Source organism: Alosa sapidissima, chromosome 15 (assembly GCF_018492685.1).
Source record: "Alosa sapidissima isolate fAloSap1 chromosome 15, fAloSap1.pri, whole genome shotgun sequence".
Taxonomy (NCBI): domain Eukaryota; kingdom Metazoa; phylum Chordata; class Actinopteri; order Clupeiformes; family Clupeidae; genus Alosa; species Alosa sapidissima.
The window spans coordinates 14,523,115-14,545,959 of NC_055971.1; the positions used below are offsets into that span (position 1 = coordinate 14,523,115).

General features: G+C 45.1%; 4 protein-coding genes across 5 annotated transcripts in view; 3 read left to right on the forward strand and 1 right to left on the reverse strand.

Moving 5' to 3' along the window:
• The window catches only part of mtus2b (microtubule associated tumor suppressor candidate 2b), a 63,539-nt gene that overhangs the window by 1,091 nt on the left and 39,603 nt on the right, over nt 1-22,845 (reverse strand). The window contains exons 8-14 of one of the 2 annotated variants that reach the window (XM_042062719.1): nt 18,224-18,290; nt 17,141-17,355; nt 15,863-15,968; nt 13,928-14,001; nt 1,834-1,932; nt 840-959; nt 184-284 (exon numbers count right to left, since the gene is read on the reverse strand). In XM_042062719.1, the coding sequence (XP_041918653.1) occupies nt 184-284; nt 840-959; nt 1,834-1,932; nt 13,928-14,001; nt 15,863-15,968; nt 17,141-17,355; nt 18,224-18,290 (782 nt within the window). The remainder of the gene's footprint in view (nt 1-183; nt 285-839; nt 960-1,833; nt 1,933-13,927; nt 14,002-15,862; nt 15,969-17,140; nt 17,356-18,223; nt 18,291-22,845) is intronic. The other variant, XM_042062720.1, reaches the window with a different exon arrangement.
• On the forward strand, nt 2,736-4,509 carry LOC121683200 (solute carrier family 22 member 7-like). Its single transcript, XM_042062728.1, has one exon. The coding sequence runs from the start codon at nt 2,736-2,738 to the stop codon at nt 4,371-4,373; it is 1,638 nt and encodes a 545-aa protein (XP_041918662.1). The 3' UTR covers nt 4,374-4,509.
• On the forward strand, nt 6,490-8,740 carry LOC121683199 (solute carrier family 22 member 7-like). Its single transcript, XM_042062727.1, has one exon. It carries the CDS (start codon nt 6,967-6,969, stop codon nt 8,602-8,604), a length of 1,638 nt encoding a protein of 545 aa, XP_041918661.1. The 5' UTR covers nt 6,490-6,966; the 3' UTR covers nt 8,605-8,740.
• LOC121683198 (solute carrier family 22 member 7-like) lies at nt 11,174-15,852 on the forward strand. Its single transcript, XM_042062726.1, has 2 exons — nt 11,174-12,839; nt 15,832-15,852. Exon 1 carries the CDS (start codon nt 11,197-11,199, stop codon nt 12,832-12,834), a length of 1,638 nt encoding a protein of 545 aa, XP_041918660.1. The 5' UTR covers nt 11,174-11,196; the 3' UTR covers nt 12,835-12,839; nt 15,832-15,852.

Genomic DNA, 22,845 nt, shown 5'->3' on the forward strand with positions numbered 1-22,845 from the left:
ATACAAATGATAGAAATTGCCTTCTTATTTCTTTTTGCTTTGTTAAAAGAGTAGATGACATTGGTATATTGACCATATACACCAGTACATTTAAGGGTGGCCTTTCAAATAGGGGTGCCTGAGGAAGAGCTATTAGAAAATCTAAGAACATTACAGATTAGTTGAGCTGAGCGATGTTTGTACCTGGACATGGCGATGTTGGTCTCGATCCTGGCCTTCAGGTCCTCGTTCTGCTGCTGCAGCACCTGCACACGCTCCTCCAGAACCACGTTCTTTTGAGCCTGCTCAAAAAAACAAGGGCACACAGAGTGCAACATTAAATTCCTCATACTACATATCTAAAATGACACCCTTTATTCTGTTATTTAGTTTAGCAGGACGACAGGGTGATTAAAGACATACAGTTTAGGGCCACTCATTAATCATGCATTGTATCTCACTATAGTAAGGTGTCTTCATGATGACCTATAGAGGCCTTAGACTAAGGGGAATCATTAACCAATGATCTATAAATCTGCACAAAGGTAGATCCCATGAGAGTATGTAGCTTATACCTGTAACATTTGTATACATTCAGGCATCTGAATAGACACCCCCTACTATCTGTATGGGACGCTACTTGGGTCCTTGGGGTGTGTCAGATCGGTACCTCACAGTTGGACCTACCATGGTCAGTAAGCACCAATAAAGTTTACATATTTAGAAACTACCTGCTGCAACCTTATTATTACTCAGTGTGAGAACAAGACAATGCCCAAAATACATATGAGCTCACTTTCACATTCTGTTCAGACAATCATGGCAAAGTGTATGTCTGTCTGTCTACATTTAAAGGGTACCATTTTCTCCAGCTGTAAGATCTTCAGCTCCTGTTCGTGGATCTGCTGATTCTTCATTTCCAGAACTTCCTTCAGACTCTTCAGATCCTCCTCAATGTGTCGGTATGGTGCCAAAGCATCCTATGGAATATTAGAGATTAGGGGAAAGCATATGTTCACCAGTAGACTACTAAGGGCTAACAAATACAAACACTTCTATGCTAGACTGATTCCAAGGACCCTTGCAACCGTGAAGTGTCCAACCTGACCATTACTCCACTTCTCCATTCAAACACACAGGAAAGGGTCCTAATTCCTGGGCTGATGATAATCCTTTCAATCATATGTGGACTTTTGATGAGCCACTCTGCTTCATGAAAGTGTGCGCCTATCAATTGGAAGTGGCACGCTACAGAAGAACTGACTATTGTGTTGTATTGTGGTGGACCGCTGATTTTACTAGTAGTCTGGAATTAGACAGCTAAACCCTTAGCACACCCTGAACCCTTTGTAGCTTTGGTAAGTTGTTTAATTTTCAGATGAGCATAGCAGTCTGGGTCAGCACTATAGCCTCTGACCAACTTTCAGAGTAGGATCATTAATTATGTGTTGGTACCACCCAAATTAATTGGCAGAGGAGGGCATTTGTACACTATCCTTGGGGATCAATAAAGTATCTATCTATCTATCTATCTATCTATCCCTAGAAATAAATGAGTCGAATTAATCCGGTGATGGGAGGCATTCTCATAAATAGCATTGTGGGAAGGCCTATATCAGCTTACCATGGGTAGTAATATTACATTGAAGTGAAACTTTTCCATATTAAGTGGAGTCAGATTTATTAGGTTAACAGTGGTTCTATAATCAATTGCTATATTTTCAACAGTGCAGAGAGTGTCACAATTTCCTGAAAAGTAGGTTCTCACACACACACACACACATATACACAAACACACACACACACACACACACACACACACACACTTCAGTAAAGAGGATCAGAAGACATTACCACTATCTGTTCATCTGTGCTCCTCCTCAGTGCCTCCTCGAAGCGCTTGGCTCGGTCCCTCAGGCTGCGGTTTTGAAACGTGAGTGTGTCCACCTGATCCTGCCCAACACAGCACAGGTCACAAAGCCACATGAACACCACGTGTTGCACACTGCATTTAGGTTTCAGCAACTCAAGAACACTTTGGACAAAATATAATCTTTTACTTGCTTTACCCAGTGCACGGACACACGTGCACACACACACACACACACACACACACACACACACACACACACACACACACACGCACACACACACAGAGAAAGAGAGGATGAAAAGGGGTCAGCACTGAATCCAGATCAAACTGCAATTACTGCCTGCACAGTGTCTTTAGAACACCTACAAATGGTTGGACTTGCATGGTGGGTCACTGTAATGATTACAGTACTTGAATGTTAAATGCTCTCCACTCTTAATGCTGCAGAGATACTGTAGTATGCCAGGGTTGACAGACTCGTTTCCACTTGAGCAGTTGTAGTGCTAGATAAAATTGATATGATCTTATCCACTGTGCAATAAACTAAGAGAGTTTGGCTAGATGGCCATACCAAATTAAAAATGTCCTGTATAGATGAATGTCAATATATACTGTACAAGTCAAGTTACTGCAGACACATTCAACTACAGTATGTGTTAATGAACTACACAACCACTGTAGATGGTCCCACATGGTTTAGTTACTCATTTTACCCTGGATAAATAGTCTTTGCTATATTAAGTCCACAGGACGCCTCATGAAAACCACTCTGCTCTCTTGAACTGCCCAGGACAGAGGACTGTTCCACAGTGCAAGCAGGCACTCGCTTCACAACCGAGTCTGAGAGAGGGTCGAAGGGCTTTTTACATTACCAGAAGGAAAGATGAAGTTTGAGAACTTGCTGGTGGAACTGGGGGGTTTTGGGCGACACCAGGCGATGGTCATCCTCTTGCTGGTCATTCCTCGTTTGACCCTTCCCTTTCACTTCCTGCTCAACAACTTCATAGCTGCGGTACCATCCCACCATTGTGACATTAGCGCTCTGGAAGCGGAAGGAGGCCTGGAGAATCTGACCCGGGAACAGAGACTGACCGTGAGCATTCCACCGCAGGAGGACGGAGAGCTGTCCTCTTGTCAGATCTTCTCCGAGCCACAGTTCCACCTCTTGAGCGACTTTTCCAATGTGACTCACCTCCCTGCAGTTCCATGCCAGAGTGGCTGGGTGTTCGACAACAGTTCCTTCATCAGCACGCTGGCCACCGAGTGGGACCTGGTTTGTGACCAGAGGGGAATGACCAAAGTGACCGCGACCATCTTCTTTGTCGGGGTGATGGTGGGTGCCGCCATATTTGGCACCCTGAGCGACAGGTACGGCCGCAAACGCATGCTGCTGTTCTCCTACCTGTTGTCCATCTTCTTTGCTGTGGCCAGTGCCTTCTCCGTCAACTTTGCCATGTTTGCCGCTACACGCTTCTTCTCAGGCGTGGCCATCTCTGGCATCAGTATCATTTCCATTGTGCTGTGTGTGGAGTGGGTGGACATTGACCACCGCACTCTTGTGGGGGTGTTGATAAGTCTGGACTGGTCTACAGGGACCGTGCTGCTCCCGGGAATAGCCTACCTGGTCAACGACTGGAGGTACTTGACGATTGCGGTCACCTCACCACTTGCATTGGCCACACTCACCTGGTGGTGGCTGCCAGAGTCGGCCCGATGGCTGATCGCCAACGGACGGCTGGACGAGGCTCACTACTACCTGACCAGGTGTGCCCGAGCCAACAACAGAGAGCAGGTCATGATGGACATGAAGCCGCATATGCTCTCCACGGTCATCATGTCAGCGGACAGGGGCAATCGGAAGTACAGCTACCTGGATTTGGTGCGAACGCCCAAGCTGAGGAGGATGACGATGCTCACAGGCTGCGCCTGGTACGGGGTGGCCTTCACCTACTACGGCATCAGCCTCAACATCACAGGCTTCGGCCTTGACGTCTATGTGACCCAGCTCATCTACGGTGCCATTGAGCTGCCAGCCAAAATTGCCATCTACTTCAGCCTCCACAAAATCGGCCGTCGGTACAGCCAGGTGGGAACCCTGATTGGCACGGGAGCCTGTCTGGCGGTCAACCTCTTCGTCCCGCTCCGCATGAAGCTGTTGCGGACGATGGTAGCTGTTTTGGGGAAGGGCTTGTCGGAGGCGTCGTTCACCTGTGTCTTCCTCTACACCACGGAGCTCTACCCGACGGTGCTCCGGCAGAACGGACTGGGCTTCAGCTCCTTCGTGGCCCGCGTAGGTGTGTCCTTGGCCCCGCTGGTCAGCCTCCTGGATGGCGCGTGGGGGCCGCTGCCCCAGGTGCTCTTCTGCTCCGTGGCATTGTTGGCAGGCCTTCTGGCCCTGCTGCTCCCCGAGACGCGCAACGTACGACTGCCCGAGACCATTGAGGACGTGGAGCAGACCAGGAAGAGGTCCATCTCAACCTCCGAGCACTGGAAGGACTCTGAGAGTGTCTCCATTAACTGACATAGGTAATGTCCTTATCACAGTATTCAAAACGGCTGCAGCCAGGAAATGGGGGACTCCTCCCCTACCTGATATCTGCAGATCCCCCACCCCACCCAACCACCTCCCAAAACCAATAAAACTATAATGCACATTCTATTGCATCTGCCATTCATAAGTGTAAGAGCAAGTCTGATAGTGAAACAGTGGGAACAGAGCAATGACTGTTTTCTCCCCACACTGTCCCATCACTCTCCTTTTACGCCAGCCAAGTCAAACTGTCCTATCGCTATGACATTGGAGTCCTCTGTAAAAAACATTAACAGCCATTTTCCTTAAAACATTGTTTTGACTGTTATTCATGTGAAGAAAAGGTGAGAGATACCAACAGTTGACACCAAACTAAAATAGGGAAGGTTTATGTGAATGGATCTGCTCTATGCTACAATGTGAAGCTATACAGTACTGTATGATATGCAAGAAATTCTAAATGACATCGTAACAGTAAATGTGGTCCTGCTTATTACATTACATTACATTTGGCTGACTTTACATTACAAAGCCACTTACAACATGGTAAACAGTTTAAAACTTTTTTAAAACAATTCTCCCAATAAATCTAAAACAATTGAAAACAATTTAAAAGGTAGAGTACAATAAGAACAAGTAAGTGCATGATGTTTTTATACAGTCAAGTGTCAGTTCTAGTCAGGTGGTAAGCGCTAGAATTAGTAATTAGCTTAGTTGTAAGTAGTGCTATGAGAGGAGATATTCTCTAAAGAGCTGGGTCTTCAGGAGTTTTTTTAAGATGGGGAGGGATATCCCTGCTCTAGTAGGAACTGGTAGCGCGTTCCACCAACGAGGAACAACAGATGAGAAAAGTTTGGATTGGCCTGAGCGTACCGGTGGCAGAGCTAGACGTTGTTCGTCTAGGAGCGCAACGGTCGGGAGGTGCTCATCTCCAAATGCTTGGAAAGTACAAGTTCAAAGACTATGATAGTATAATACCCCCTTCCCAGGTTTAATGTCCTGCCAATGCCTCATACCACCTTCCTACACCACAGGTTACAGCCACTGGCTCGTCTTATTGCACTGACTCCATAATATCAACCTTAGAAGCAGCTGATGAGTTGGTATGCTGGTTCTCACACTACACAGAGGTGAACCTCAAAATTGTGACCAGGCACCTAGGCTAACATGCAGTATGTTAGTACAGGGCAATGAAAGGGGGAGTTATATGGGTTACACTTAATTGACAGTATCAACATAAGAGCGACATGATACTGTCATGAATTTGTCATAAACAAGTCATAAACTTTTATAACATAACGCTTCTGTCATTCGTCATTTGTTTTTTGTCATAACGTTAGGGTTAGGATTCATGTGTCATGATAGTGTCATGTGTTCATGACAGTGTCATGTCACTCTTATGTCGATGCTGTCAAGTAAAGTGTTACCCAATTTTCTAAGGTGCCATGAATGTATGACAATACCTTTTGAAAATAAATCCATTAGATTCATTTTGCCTTATTGATGTGAGCTCGTCCATCTTGTAAGTTTTTGCTCCAGCCCTTCAAAGTCTGGAGACAGGAAAGCCAAATGGCGGCCTTCAATTATAAGAATGAGCCACAGGAGGAGGTCTGGGTGAAACCATCACACAGACAGTATTTGCCATAAGTTAATTAACAATCCACATTGTAATTCCCGTCACTGATAATTCCAGCAAAACGGTTAGCTACTGTAATTGACACAAAGTGAGTTACCAAGAAGAAAGTGAAACCAACCCTTTCTTTTAGTGGGTGTCCAGATACTCATGATGTGTTTTGTATATATTGTGTGCCATTTTGTAGTTTAAGCATTCACTTTGACACTGGTATTTCCAAGGTATCGTGTACTGTCACTGTATCGTTGCATGCCTTGCTACTGCATGTTATTGGATTAAAGCACTTGTTTTGCAACATTTTTCTTACAACCTGATCCTGCCCTACACAACACAGGTCAACAGGTCAAGACACTTTGGACAAAATGTAATCATTCATCTGCTTTTCCTAATGTATGCACACACACACACACACACACACACACACACACACACACACACACACACACACACACACACACACACACACACACACACACACAGAGGATGAAAGGGGGGCAACACTGAATATTGCAGAAACTTCTATTACCGCCTGCACAATGTCTTTATAACACCTAAAAATGGTAGGACTCATTACCTTTATGTTAGTGAGTCACTTTACTTGAGTTTTATATTAAAATCCAGGCTCTCCACTCTTGGTGCTGAAGAAATAGTGTGTTAGGGTTGAAAGGCTTGTTCGAAAAACAAGAAAAACAACTGTGTTGTGTGTTAAAAATATGTGTTAATGAACTACACAGCCACTGAATGATTATATCATCCCATATGGTTTAGTTACTCATTTTACCCTGGATAAATAGTCTTTGCTATATTAAGTCCACAGGACGCCTCATGAAAACCACTCTGCTCTCTTGAACTGCCCAGGACAGAGGACTGTTCCACAGTGCAAGCAGGCACTCGCTTCACAACCGAGTCTGAGAGAGGGTCGAAGGGCTTTTTACATTACCAAAAGGAAAGATGAAGTTTGAGAACTTGCTGGTGGAACTGGGGGGTTTTGGGCGACACCAGGCGATGGTCATCCTCTTGCTGGTCATTCCTCGTTTGACCATTCCCTTCCACTTCCTGCTCAACAACTTCATAGCTGCGGTACCATCCCACCATTGTGACATCAGCGCTCTGGAAGCAGAAGGAGGCCTGGAGAATCTGACCCGGGAGCAGAGACTGACCGTGAGCATTCCACCTCAGGAGGACGGAGAGCTGTCCTCTTGTCAGATCTTCTCCGAGCCACAGTTCCACCTCTTGAGCAACTTTTCCAATGCGACTCACCTCCCTGCAGTTCCATGCCAGAGTGGCTGGGTGTTCGACAACAGTTCCTTCATCAGCACGCTGGCCACCGAGTGGGACCTGGTTTGTGACCAGAGGGGAATGACCAAAGTGACCGCGACCATCTTCTTTGTCGGGGTGATGGTGGGTGCCGCCGTATTTGGCACCCTGAGCGACAGGTACGGCCGCAAACGCATGCTGCTGTTCTCCTACCTGTTGTCCATCTTCTTTGCTGTGGCCAGTGCCTTCTCCGTCAACTTTGCCATGTTTGCCGCTATGAGGTTCTTCTCAGGCGTGGCCATCACAGGCATCAGTATCATTTCCATTGTGCTGTGTGTGGAGTGGGTGGACATTAACCACCGCACTCTTGTGGGGGTGTTGATAAGTCTGGACTGGTCTACAGGGACCGTGCTGCTCCCGGGAATAGCCTACCTGGTCAACGACTGGAGGTACTTGACGATTGCGGTCACCTCACCACTTGCATTGGCCACACTCACCTGGTGGTGGCTGCCAGAGTCGGCCCGATGGCTGATCGCCAACGGACGGCTGGACGAGGCTCACTACTACCTGACCAGGTGTGCCCGAGCCAACAACAGAGAGCAGGTCATGATGGACATGAAGCCGCATATGCTCTCCACGGTCATCATGTCAGCGGACAGGGGCAATCGGAAGTACAGCTACCTGGATTTGGTGCGAACGCCCAAGCTGAGGAGGATGACGATGCTCACAGGCTGCGCCTGGTACGGGGTGGCCTTCACCTACTACGGCATCAGCCTCAACATCACAGGCTTCGGCCTTGACGTCTATGTGACCCAGCTCATCTACGGTGCCATTGAGCTGCCAGCCAAAATTGGCATCTACTTCAGCCTCCACAAAATCGGCCGTCGGTACAGCCAGGTGGGAACCCTGATTGGCACGGGAGCCTGTCTGGCGGTCAACCTCTTCGTCCCGCTCCGCATGAAGCTGTTGCGGACGATGGTAGCTGTTTTGGGGAAGGGCTTGTCGGAGGCGTCGTTCACCTGTGTCTTCCTCTACACCACGGAGCTCTACCCGACAGTGCTCCGGCAGAACGGCCTGGGCTTCAGCTCCTTCGTGGCCCGCGTAGGCGTGTCCTTGGCCCCGCTGGTCAGCCTCCTGGATGGCGCGTGGGGGCCGCTGCCCCAGGTGCTCTTCTGCTCCGTGGCATTGTTGGCAGGCCTTCTGGCCCTGCTGCTCCCCGAGACGCGCAACGTACGACTGCCCGAGACCATTGAGGACGTGGAGCAGACCAGGAAGAGGTCCATCTCAACCTCCGAGCACTGGAAGGACTCTGAGAGTGTCTCCATTAACTGACATAGGTAATGTCCTTATCACAGTATTCAAAACGGCTGCAGCCAGGAAATGGGGGACTCCTCCCCTACCTGATATCTGCAGATCCCCCACCCCACCCAACCACCTCCCAAAACCAATAAAACTATAATGCACATTCTATTGCATCTGCCATTCATAAGTGTAAGAGCAAGTCTGATAGTGAAACAGTGGGAACAGAGCAATGACTGTTTTCTCCCCACACTGTCCCATCACTCTCCTTTTACGCCAGCCAAGTCAAACTGTCCTATCGCTATGACACTGGAGTCCTCTGTAAAAAACATTAACAGCCATTTTCCTTAAAACATTGTTTTGACTGTTATTCATGTGAAGAAAAGGTGAGAGATACCAACAGTTGACACCAAACTAAAATAGGGAAGGTTTATGTGAATGGATCTGCTCTATGCTACAATGTGAAGCTATACAGTACTGTATGATATGCAAGAAATTCTAAATGACATCGTAACAGTAAATGTGGTCCTGCTTATTACATTACATTACATTTGGCTGACTTTACATTACAAAGCCACTTACAACATGGTAAACAGTTTAAAACTTTTTTAAAACAATTCTCCCAATAAATCTAAAACAATTGAAAACAATTTAAAAGGTAGAGTACAATAAGAACAAGTAAGTGCATGATGTTTTTATACAGTCAAGTGTCAGTTCTAGTCAGGTGGTAAGCGCTAGAATTAGTAATTAGCTTAGTTGTAAGTAGTGCTATGAGAGGAGATATTCTCTAAAGAGCTGGGTCTTCAGGAGTTTTTTTAAGATGGGGAGGGATATCCCTGCTCTAGTAGGAACTGGTAGCGCGTTCCACCAACGAGGAACAACAGATGAGAAAAGTTTGGATTGGCCTGAGCGTACCGGTGGCAGAGCTAGACGTTGTTTGTCTAGGAGCGCAACGGTCGGGAGGTGCTCATCTCCAAATGCTTGGAAAGTACAAGTTCATAGACTATGATAGTATAATACCCCCTTCCCAGGTTTAATGTCCTGCCAATGCCTCATACCACCTTCCTACACCACAGGTTACAGACACTGGCTCGTCTTATTGCACTGACTCCATAATATCAACCTTAGAAGCAGCTGATGAGTTGGTATGCTGGTTCTCACACTACACAGAGGTGAACCTCAAAATTGTGACCAGGCACCTAGGCTAACATGCAGTATGTTAGTACAGGGCAATTAAAGGGGGAGTTATATGGGTTACACTTAATTGACAGTATCAACATAAGAGCGACATGATACTGTCATGAATTTGTCATAAACAAGTCATAAACGTTTATAACATAACGCTTCTGTCATTCGTCATTCGTTTTTTGTCATAACGTTAGGGTTAGGATTCATGTGTCATGACAGTGTCATGTGTTCATGACAGTGTCATGTCACTCTTATGTCGATGTTGTCAAGTAAAGTGTTCAATTTTCTAAGGTGCCATGAATGTATGACAATACCTCTTGAAAATAAATCCATTAGATTCATTTTGCCTTATTGATGTGAGCTCGTCCACCTTGTAAGTTTTTGCTCCAGCCCTTCAATATCTGGAGACAGGAAAGCCAAATGGCGGCCTTCAATTATAAGAATGAGCCACAGGAGGAGGTCTGGGTGAAACCATCACACAGACACTATTTGCCATAAGTTAATTAACAATCCACATTGTAATTCCCGTCACTGATAATTCCAGCAAAACGGTTAGCTACTGTAATTGACACAAAGTGAGTTACCAAGAAGAAAGTGAAGCCAACCCTTTCTTTTAGCGGGTGTCCAGATACTCATGATATGTTTTGTATATATTGTGTGCCATTTTGTAGTTTAAGCATTCACTTTGACACTGGTATTTCCAAGGTATCGTGTACTGTCACTGTATCGTTGCATGCCTTGCTACTGCATGTTATTGGATTAAAGCACTTGTTTTGCAACATTTTTCTTACAACCTGATCCTGCCCTACACAACACAGGTCAACAGGTCAAGACACTTTGGACAAAATGTAACCATTCATCTGCTTTTCCTAATGTATGCACACACACACACACACACACACACACACACACACACACACACACACACACACACACACACACACACACACACACACACACACACAGAGGATGAAAGGGGGGCAACACTGAATATTGCAGAAACTTCTATTACCGCCTGCACAATGTCTTTATAACACCTAAAAATGGTAGGACTCATTACCTTTATGTTAGTGAGTCACTTTACTTGAGTTTTATATTAAAATCCAGGCTCTCCACTCTTGGTGCTGAAGAAATAGTGTGTTAGGGTTGAAAGGCTTGTTCGAAAAACAAGAAAAACAACTGTGTTGTGTGTTAAAAATATGTGTTAATGAACTACACAGCCACTGAATGATTATATCATCCCATATGGTTTAGTTACTCATTTTACCCTGGATAAATAGTCTTTGCTATATTAAGTCCACAGGACGCCTCATGAAAACCACTCTGCTCTCTTGAACTGCCCAGGACAGAGGACTGTTCCACAGTGCAAGCAGGCACTCGCTTCACAGCCGAGTCTGAGAGAGGGTCGAAGGGCTTTTTACATTACCAAAAGGAAAGATGAAGTTTGAGAACTTGCTGGTGGAACTGGGGGGTTTTGGGCGACACCAGGCGATGGTCATCCTCTTGCTGGTCATTCCTCGTTTGACCATTCCCTTCCACTTCCTGCTCAACAACTTCATAGCTGCGGTACCATCCCACCATTGTGACATCAGCGCTCTGGAAGCAGAAGGAGGCCTGGAGAATCTGACCCGGGAGCAGAGACTGACCGTGAGCATTCCACCTCAGGAGGACGGAGAGCTGTCCTCTTGTCAGATCTTCTCCGAGCCACAGTTCCACCTCTTGAGCGACTTTTCCAATGCGACTCACCTCCCTGCAGTTCCATGCCAGAGTGGCTGGGTGTTCGACAACAGTTCCTTCATCAGCACGCTGGCCACCGAGTGGGACCTGGTTTGTGACCAGAGGGGAATGACCAAAGTGACCGCGACCATCTTCTTTGTCGGGGTGATGGTGGGTGCCGCCGTATTTGGCACCCTGAGCGACAGGTACGGCCGCAAACGCATGCTGCTGTTCTCCTACCTGTTGTCCATCTTCTTTGCTGTGGCCAGTGCCTTCTCCGTCAACTTTGCCATGTTTGCCGCTACGCGCTTCTTCTCAGGCGTGGCCATCTCTGGCATCAGTATCATTTCCATTGTGCTGTGTGTGGAGTGGGTGGACATTGACCACCGCACTCTGGCGGCGGTGATGATAAGCTTGGACTGGACCGCGGGGGCCATGCTGCTCTCGGGCATCGCGTACCTGGTCAACGACTGGAGGTACCTGACTATTACGGTCACATCACAACTGGTGTTGGCCACGCTCACCTGGTGGTGGCTGCCAGAGTCGGCCCGATGGCTGATCGCCAACGGACGGCTGGACGAGGCTCACTACTACCTGACCAGGTGTGCCCGAGCCAACAACAGAGAGCAGGTCATGATGGACATTAAGCCACATGTGCTCTCCACGGTCATCGTGTCAGAGGACAGAGGTAATCGGAAGTACAGCTACCTGGATTTGGTGCGAACGCCCAAGCTGAGGAGGATGACGATGCTCACGGGCTGCGCCTGGTTCGCAGTTGCTTTCACTTACTACGGCATTGGCCTTAACATCACAGGCTTCGGCGTCAACATCTACCTGACCCAGCTGATCTATGGCGCCACCGAGCTGCCAGCGAAGATCGGCATCTACTTCAGCCTGAACAAAATCGGTCGTCAGTACAGCCAGGTGGGTAGCCTGCTTGTGACGGGAGTCTGCTTGGCGGTCAATGTCTTCGTCCCATTCCGCATGAACCTGGTCCGGATGACAGTGGCCGTCATGGGGAAGGGCTTTTCCGAGGCGGCATTCACCAGCATCTACCTTTACACCACGGAGCTCTACCCGACAGTGATCCGGCAGAACGGACTGGGCTTCAACTCGTTCGTGGCCCGCGTAGGCGTGTCCTTGGCCCCGCTGGTCAGCCTCCTCGAGGGTGTGTGGGAGCCGCTGCCCAATGCTCTCTTCTCCGCTGTGGCGTTGTTGGCAGGCCTTCTGGCCCTGCTGCTCCCCGAGACGCGCAACGTACGACTGCCCGAGACCATTGAGGATGTGGAGCAGACCAGGAAGAGGTCCATCTCAACCTCCGAGCACTGGAAGGACTCTGAGAGTAACCCCATAAACTAACATAGGTAATGTCCTTATTACAATATTCAAAACAGCTGCAGCCAGGGGTGTAGGAAATAAGGGGGTTGCTTCCTCCCCGATATGGGCAGATCCCCCAACTCTATCCAACCCCTACCAAAACGAATAAATCCACCATGCATGGAAATCATATTACACCTGCTATTCACAAGTGCAAGTGCAAATCTGATAGCTTCCTGCCCATGAAACAGTGGGCACAGATATAACACTAATCAACACATAACAGTGATCAGCCAAATCAGACTGCATCACAACGGTAAATGCCACTGGCTGGTCTTATTGTATTGGCTCCATAATATCAACCTATCGAGCAGCTGATTATGAATTTGTTATGCTGGTTCTCACAATACACAGAGGTGAAACTCAAAATTGTGACCCAGGACCTAGGCTAACATGCAGTATGTTAGTACAGGGCAATGCAAGCTATGTGTGAATATGACAGAAAGTACAAGGGTAGCCTCCGGAATAATAAAAAAAACAAATGTATGACAACACTTTTTCAAAATAAATCAATTATATTCCCTTTGCCTTATTATAAAAAAATGAGAGGACCAAATGTGAGATTATAATGCCTAAGACTGATGACAACCATCAGCAGATGTTGACTGCAGTCTGTGACATAACTATCTAGGCATTTTGGACTTGAGGTCAGGTCAATGCAGGCCATGGCCATTCACAAAGAAATCAGTTTCAAGCCAGCTTGTTAGAATTTAACATGGAATAAATAATTTCCGACATGAATTTTCACCTAGTTGCCTGAAATCAGTAAGCATTACAAGGTACCTTCAGTTCTCTCATGGATATGTAGAGTAATACTGTACCTCCCATAGGTTAAGACAGGTTATGGTCAAGAGTTAATCACAACGTATACATTCATATACTGTAAATTATATGATATACTACTTTCTATTACCTTATACTATTCTATTACCTTTTTTTGTTTTATTTATAACTATATTGTTTCACTGGGCGAGTGAAAAACCTTTACCCTTCTCTCCCTATGAATGAATAACTGTAAAAAAGGCACCCTTTTATGTTGAACTCTGACCTACCGAGTTGAGCTGTTGACTCTTACCTGCAGGGACAGTCTAAGCTTCTCAAATTCCTGTTCTAAAGACTTCCTCTGCTGCTCATGAGCCATTTTCAGATCTGTGGGGATGGAAACAATGATTTAGCAAGAACTAAAGCAAGAATTAACACTTATCTCAATATTTCTGTGTATTCATGACAGTATTTATCCTCTGAGCGTCATTAAGGCAAACCCTCATTGTGGTGTCAGCAGTTTACATTACAGAGACAAAATACTACATTTTCCCTCAGAGGAGGTAGTGTGTGTGTGCAGTGTTCGAATTATACCGTGAGCTTCGGGGGGTACAGCTATTTCGACTGGTGACGTCACTCTCCATTAGGCTTACACACATGATTTCACACTTGTGGTTCACAGTCAACTTTCCTTCGAAATATAGGTCATATGACTGTGGCTGGCTGGCCGACAAGTTAAAAGAAAGTACTGTAATCATAGTAGCAAGCACAATATACCTTACACTTTATGGGAAGGGTTGAATTTGGGTAAACACTGTTTCAAGGTGCGCCCCGTGCGTAAAATTGCGCGCCACAGTCAAAAAATATTTTTTGGTATAGCAGTGCAATGCAAACCTGGAAATGCATAGACCAATAGCACGGAAATGGCAAACATACTACTTAAATTTAAGAACCAGAATTGTTTACAGATGGGCCACAGAAAGTCTCCCGTTTAATAGCCAAGTTCACCTAGCCTAATACAAGGCCTGTCTTTGGTTCATTTAATTCGTTCATTTAGCCTAAGCCTACCAAAGATCAAGCAAATAAAAAAATGAAAATGAAAAAAATATCTTCACGTTGTTTAGCCTAGGCATTTCATATAATGTAGCCTAGTGCATTGTGCGCCTGGTGTTATATCACAAAACGTTTGTGCAGCAATACGTTTTTAAGAAAGGCTGATCTCTAATAATGGCAACGAGGAAAGACATTTCAGGCCCAATTGATTATTATATGTTCACATAGCGTTTCAAACAAACTGCAGGTAAAGTTGCAAATATGGGCATTTGCTTAAAAAAGGAAATTCCCTGAATAATAGTGCAGATTCCCTTGTGTTAAGACATTAAGAATGAAATTGCACAAAATGATAAATCGCCTCATTAAACCTCTCCCTGTGTCAGTATATCTATGGAACTCCTCCTATGGCGTGTGATTGTAGGCCTGATTTTTAAGATAAGCAGCAGCGATCGATGGTCGTGGTCGCTGAGTGGAAGGGAGACCTCCGTTTAAACCATAGCGATCTTGCTACTCAATGTTTTTCTAAGTTTGGCTATCACTATGTTACAAAGGCAGTGAAATATTAGACAAATGTATGGTCAGTTGGCCACCGCTGGTTAACCCATATCAGGCGTTTGCAGCCTACACTGTACATTTGGTTTAATTCATCAGTATTATATCCTAGCAAATAACACAGTCTGAACGTACCAGAGAAATGTTTATAGTCCAATGGGGGTGAGGGTTTGAAAATCGTATTTCATTAGATTATATCCTGAATTGCTGGTATGTGATGGTAATACTGCATTTAATTACATGCATTATTGGATAACATTACATTTTATTAATCTTTTTCAGTACCCCCCAAACTATTATTTTTATCCCTTTTGTGAGGGTCCAAGTCTCATCTAGGGGGTACGGACCCCCGCAATACCCCCCGTAATTCGAACCATGTGTGTGTGTGTCCTCTACAATTATAAATGAACCTTATGGCATATACTTTTATTTCAGCAATGTATCATTACAACCAACTGTATTTTAAAATACAGTAGAGTAATAGGAGAGTATGTCAGTGGATGTCATTTTTGTTATCAAGTCTACGCCATCTCCAATCTCTGCAGCCTCCATGGCATATGTTGACTGGATGTACACAGCTGCTATCTGAAGCATTTAATCTGTTCCCCTAAGGCTTAGATCGGCCCAGAGGAGGCAGACTCACTGCGGATGGTCCTGGCGTGCTCATCCTGCAGCGTGGCCAAGGTGGCGTTGTGGGTCTCCTCCATCTCCTGCAGTGTTGCCTCATGGCTCTCAGTCATCTCCTCAACCTAACAGAGACAGAGGGACACGGTCAGCCGCGGGAAACCAAATCCAGCCTCGGAAAACACAAATCCAGCCTCGGAAAACCAGATCCAGGCTTGGATAACCATATCCAGCCTCGGAAAACCAGATCCAACAGGTATCAAATATCCATGATTCATATCGCTGGCTTCTAAATTCTATGGGAGCATGTAGTTCTCTAATGTAATTCTATGGGATGCTTTGGTTTTTTATCCTTGCTTGTATGCTTGTATATGTGACCTTTTAAGTGTATGTGTTTGGTTGACCTGTGTACAGTAGATCGAATAAATTTGAACTTAGCTTGTGTCCCTGGTGATTTTGAGCTTGATATTCGACTTAATTTCATTGTTGGCAATACAACAAATAGTAAACACATCTGGAGCATATAGGCTACATGACTGCAAACAGGAGCCCAGGCTACTGTCATAGAATTAAGAACTTACAGTTTAAATGTTGAATGGGTGGCATCATAGAATTAGAATTTAATTCATAGCAGAGCCCTACCGGCTCTGATTCATAATTGGCATATAACGGAGCTCCGTTCTAGAATATTTGGTCTCCACAGTTACAAGACGTGCATTCTGTAGCATACACTATTTCTATTGTTCTCAAAGTGCTTAGAATGTCACTGAAGGTCTATATTGTAATTGTTCTACAGGTAGTAGGTTGCAGGAGTAGGTTTCTTTCTACAGTGTGTGTGTGTGTGTGTGTGTGTGTGTGTGTGTGTGTGTGTGTGTGTGTCCATGCACTGGGTAAAGCAAGTAAAAGATTTTTTTGTCCAAAGTGTTCTTGAGTTGCTGAAACCTAAATGCAGTGTGCAACACGTGGTGTTCATGTGGCTTTGTGACCTGTGCTGTGTTGGGCAGGATCAGGTGGACATGCTTATGTATTGTACCACAGTTAGCTTAGGCTAATTTACATTTGTAGTCCCCTGACAGGGCCCAATTAGACAGCTAATAAACACCAACATTAAACAACATTAAACAAATCACCAGACAGACAGCTGACAGATTGTATAAATCACATTGTAATCACACCTGGTAATTCACACGCACAAGCAAAGTATGTAGTCTATGATCAGTGGTTGCAGTGTTGAGTGGCATGTGTCCCTGTGTCTGTGTCTGTCTGTGTGACTATGTGTGTGTGTGTGTGTGGTCACCTGCTCTTGGTGCTGGGCACGCAGCTCGTCCAGCTGCTGGTGTTGCTGGCGTTGGAGGCGGTGGGTGTGGCTGCGGTGCTGGCAGCTCAGCCTCTCTTCCAGGGCGCCCAGCTCCAGCTGCTGCTGCTGACGCAGCCCCCGCAGCTCCTGCTCAAAGCGCTCCTCCAGCTGCTGCTTCTCCCCACGCAGGCGCTCCCAACGGGCCACGCTGCAGGCTAGTGCCAGCCAGGGGGGGAGAGGGCAGAGGAGAGAGGGCAAAGAGAGAGAGGGCAGAGGAGAGAGAGAGGGAGAGAGATAGGGGAGGGGGAGAGGGCAGAGGAGAGAGGGCAAAGAGAGAGAGAGAGGGAGAGGGGGGGGATGAGGGGGATTCTGGTCAACATTATTTGTCCTTTTATGTGTGTGTGCAATTCAGATTTGGCAATAATGTTGCTGGCTGAAACTTTCATCCCAATAGAGCTTTCTTGAAATGCATTAACAGAGAGAGAGAGAGCGAGAGAAAGAGAGAGAAAGAGAGAGAGAAAGATGAAGGTGAGATGAGGAAGGGAGGGATGTGGAGTCAAAAGAATTTGAGAGAAAGTGAGAAAGAGGGGTGAAATGGTAGATGTGAGGGAGAGATGGCTTAGAGGGGGATAGAGCGAGTGATGGAGAATGGAGGGAAATAACAATAAGTGACTGTGGGAAGAAGGTGAAGAAATGAAAAAGAAACCAAGGACATGTCAGAGATGGAACGATAGAAAGAAAGAAAGAAAGAAAGAAAGAAAGAAAGAAAGAAAGAAAGAAAGAATGAATGAATGAAAGTCAAGGTGATGCCAACAAGGAGAATACAAGAGTGAACAACCATGTCAAAGCTTGTCTGCCAGCACACATTAATGCACGGTCACCTGACAGATGGGCCTTTTCATTTACAATGTGACCCTGACGTATACTGTACCTTCTGGAAGCTTCTGTGATGTGTTCAGAGCACTCAGGGGAGCAGCCATGTCTAACATCTATGTATAATACATGTCCTTCTGTCTCAGTGCACCTACTGCATGACTCATGTCTCTCTCTCACACACACACACAGACACACACACACACTTACCCACTTCATCCCTGATCCGACCCAATTCGTGGGACAGCTCCCTCTCCTTCACGCTGGCTCTCTCACTCTGCAACACATGATGATGCAGGGATTTGGATTTTTACGGTGGACAAAAATGCATAGATAACTTTACAATCCACATTAACATTGTGTCTTCTAGTCATGTGAAGTGAAACTTGTGTAGACTACACACAGATACAGACATTACTGTTTAGGTTCAAAAATCTTATGTTTGGGTAGATATTAGGCACTTGAGGTTTTTGTTTGGGTTCGTCTTGGGTACTTGATGTTTTTGTTTATATTATTGTTTGGGTGCTATCTTTTCCATCTAGTAAAAAGAGACACATAGGCAATATTAAAACAATAGCATTGAACAAAGGGAAACCTTAAAAAGGCAGGCTTGGTTGCGTGCCACCCCCATCTTTAACAGAGGGTACATTGTGTGCATGCCATCATCAATTTTATGATGTAATCTCCTGACAATGGATGTACTAACTCACAGTCCAGAGAAGCACTCCTTATAACACACCACATGACCTACTACACCACATGATCTATGACTATTGATTCCCCATATATTTTCCATGACTACCACAGACATAAGCAGTGATTTCCTATAACCCATGTGAGTAATTCAATATTCTAACACTAAACTAGACACTGAACTTCATATTCTTCAATATATTTTGACTTTCTTGTATTATTTTTATGGAATACTAATGGAATAATGGGATAATTGATTGTAAATATCATAACTTAAGTCATTATGAAGTTCCACAGTAAAAATATTCCTTAAACCATTAATTCAACAATATCTCATTAGTATGATATTTCTAAATCAACTCGGGCTAAAATGTATCACGATCATTTTTACCGATGCATTGCTAACTGCTCATCTAATCCAAATCAAGTGTGACAGTAAACAAACTTGCATGACTCAGTAATGTCTAAGCACGGCCAGCATCAGCTCCATGGCAACCACACTGACACCTCTCAGGTCACGATCCCATAGGCTCTGCACACTCTGATGACCCTTCACCTACAGAGAGGGCTTATGAGTCTGCTTCTCCCCAATCTACAACATTGGGTATTCTGCTGTAAATCACAATGCTCCACCTGTCCTCTCCCCACAAGACCTCATCTGCTTTTTTCCTAACTGTTATTCACAACACCACTCATGATCACATACACTACACACACACACAGCCACAGACACAGACACACAAACACACACACTCCGTCTCAAGGACACGATCCGAAATCCAATCTTCACACCCAACTCCACCTCACACTGAGTTTAAGAGACTCCATAAGCATTCACATGGAGCTCAAAGATTTACAACCTCAATTACAGAGTTTATTGAGGAGGGAACAATTAAAGACTCTCTGCAGCATGAGCACTGTGGAAGATTACAACTGGAAGACTTGAGTGGGAAAGCAGATACAATCCACACAATAAGCACTTCACAGTGCCCTGCAAATCACTCCCTTCAGCATTCCAAGAACCAGATCTGTGTTCAGTCACTACATAGCTCAAGCTTTAGTGTCACAACCACATGTTGTCTGGCACACATACACTTAGACGTAGACAGTACAAGCACACTGATACCACTACCTCAAGCAATATTATGTAAGGATACTGCAGTCTGCATTGCTAGACAGGCACAAAGCTTACCCACGGACTGCAAAGGATAGTAAGATGACTCAACACAACAGCATTCACCCAGCTAACACATACAGCTAACATGTACACAAACCTCTCGTTCTCTCTCTCTCTCTCTCACACACACACACACACACACACACGCATATATACAGACTCACACATACACTGCTGAAACTGACACTCACGCACAGACCAGCCACACAATCAAAAAGGAGATCCTCCCCAGCTCTCGGCTCTTGTTGCCGGCTAAGATTCTACTGCTAGTGGTGCTGATGCTGCTGCCGCCGTTACCGTGGCATCCAGACAGCAGGGAGGGTGGAGTCTCTGGCTACAGCATGTCTGACCCATGCTAGGCCAGCAGACGGCTTCAACCAGCACCAGAGCACAGGGGAGGAGGGCTCTGCTTCCACAAATGCTAACAGAGGGAGACACACACACACACACACACACACACACACACACACACACACACACAGTACACACACACAGTACAAGCAAGAGAGGGAGGGAGAGAGACACTAACAGCACAGAGGGGGAAGAGGCAGAACGAGAAAGGGGAAGAGAGAGAGAAAGAGGGAGAGGAAGAGAGGGAGAGGTATAGCAATAGTGAGAGGATGCTTCAGTTTAAATAGCCTCACCTCTGTGTCTTGGTGTGTGTGCGTGTGTGTGTCCTATGTGGTGCCCTTCTGGAACAATGACTAACACTGGCTCTGCCTTCTCTCCTCGAGCCACCCCTTCTGTTTCTCCTCCCTCACTCACACACATGCAAACACACAGACACAGACATACACACACCACACACACACACACACACACACACACACACACGGATACACACTCACACACATTTATCACAGACACACATGTGCACACTATCCTGTAATATCCCTTGATGTAAAACTTAGATACCCCCCACCCCCCACCCCCCACACACACACACACACACGCACATTAAGGCTCATCTGTCAACGAGGGAACAGAGGAAAGACGGCTGGGGGAGGGGTCAGATCAATATAGGACTGAGTTACCGGCATGTCTCCCCCTCCTCTCTCTGTCTCAGGGTCCACAGGGAATATGTGTGCCCACATTTACATACCTGCACACATCCATTCTGAAACATCACCACAAACAAAGGCAGACATGCTTAAATGATGATTGTAACATGGGAATGATATGAAGCGCACTGGGAAATTACCTACACCAGGAGCAATGCATTTCCGTTGCACTTACAGTTACATTTACTATAGAACAGTACAATAAAAGTCCTATATCTAAGCTTTCATAACAAGTGTGTACCATAAAATGTCTGAAGAAGGGCTTGCCCCAAAACATCATAGATTTTTTAAAAATGTATTTGCTTGGGAGCGATTGGTGTGCGGACTTTACTTTATAGTTTGTACCAATTAATCATCAAAAACGAAAATCAAAATGTCTCAGGTCAAATGAGATTTTTGTTCTACTGAACAAAATTCTAAATGTGTAATAGGAATGTTTCATTGAGTAACATATCAGTGTTCAGGTAAGTGTGACTGAAATGTTACCTTTCCCCATGCACTCAAATTAAATGACCACAACCATAACCAAACCAACATGGGCCACAATCTTCCAGCGCTTTCTTTAACACTCAATGACCAACGCCCAACCACCGTCACACTCACGTCTTTGTCACCCCAACCACTCAGCTAGGGGCATGGGCTCTGGGTGTGGCTAAGGAGCTCAGAGATGGCCGATCAATCACAGTAAAAGCCTCCCGGGCCTGGGGATGGGGATGGAGGCTAATCAAATTCATTATGCCCAGCAGAGAGCTCCTCCGGCTGGGTTAAGATCAGGACATTTTTCCTGGAGACTACCGGAGCATAGGGATATTGGCTAACTGGAAGGAAATAGCATCCTGAAGATGACTCAAACTTTGATGGCTCCTGTGAGTGACAACAATAGATTGGAATAGATTGAGTTTTATCAACACACAACTACTGCACTCTGTAACATTCCATACAACTAAATAACATTTACTATTCCCTTATGTCTCCATCCTGCAGGCTACTGGCTCTTTCACAGAGCATGAATGTTTCTATCTTTACACTCTAACTAACACGGCTAGTTAATAATGCAAAACTGTCTACATTATTGGACTCTTAAATCTGAGTCATAAACAGGGTTGGGTCAGATTACTTTGAAATGTAATCCATTACTGACTACAAATTACATGGCAATTTTTGTAATCAGTAACGTAATCAGTTGGATTACCAAAAACATCTAACGTAATCTGATTACTTTAGGATTACTTTTAGATTACTTCAATAAATATGTCCCTTAAGTATAAGACACCACCACTGAATTGATGAAAGAAGTATCATTCTATTTTTCTGTTTATTATTTCTTTTTTTTGTTTATTTTCTTTATTATCATTATTTCAGTTCATCATGGATATGGCAAGTTGTTCATTTCAAGAAGACATTCTTACATTGAACATATTGACAACACTAACAAACACTGACATAATAAAAAATTGAGAAACTAAAAAATAAAATAAAATAAAATATAAAATCATAATAAGGAAGACAAGTATATTAAGAAAATCACACAAAAAGGAGAGGGGAAGGGAGTGACCACTGTCTACAGAACCATCACTGCAGTATGGTTAACACTGCTGCCTTATACATTACGGAGCTTGTATACACCTTCACAAATGAAAAAAATAAAATAAAATATAAAGCATGTCTCTGCTCATTCTACTGGGAGTCAGGCAATGTGATTTGTTCCCTAACATAGTCTAAGAAATATTTTATTGTACTTATTTGCTGATCCTTTCAAAGAGCATCTAATTCTTTCAAGTTTAAGAAAATAAAGGGTATCTTTGATCCAGTGTGTAAATGTTGGGGGTTTGCTGTCTTTCCATTTGATCAAAATCAGCCTTCTAGCAACGAGGGTGAGGAAGGCAACGTTGTCAGACTGT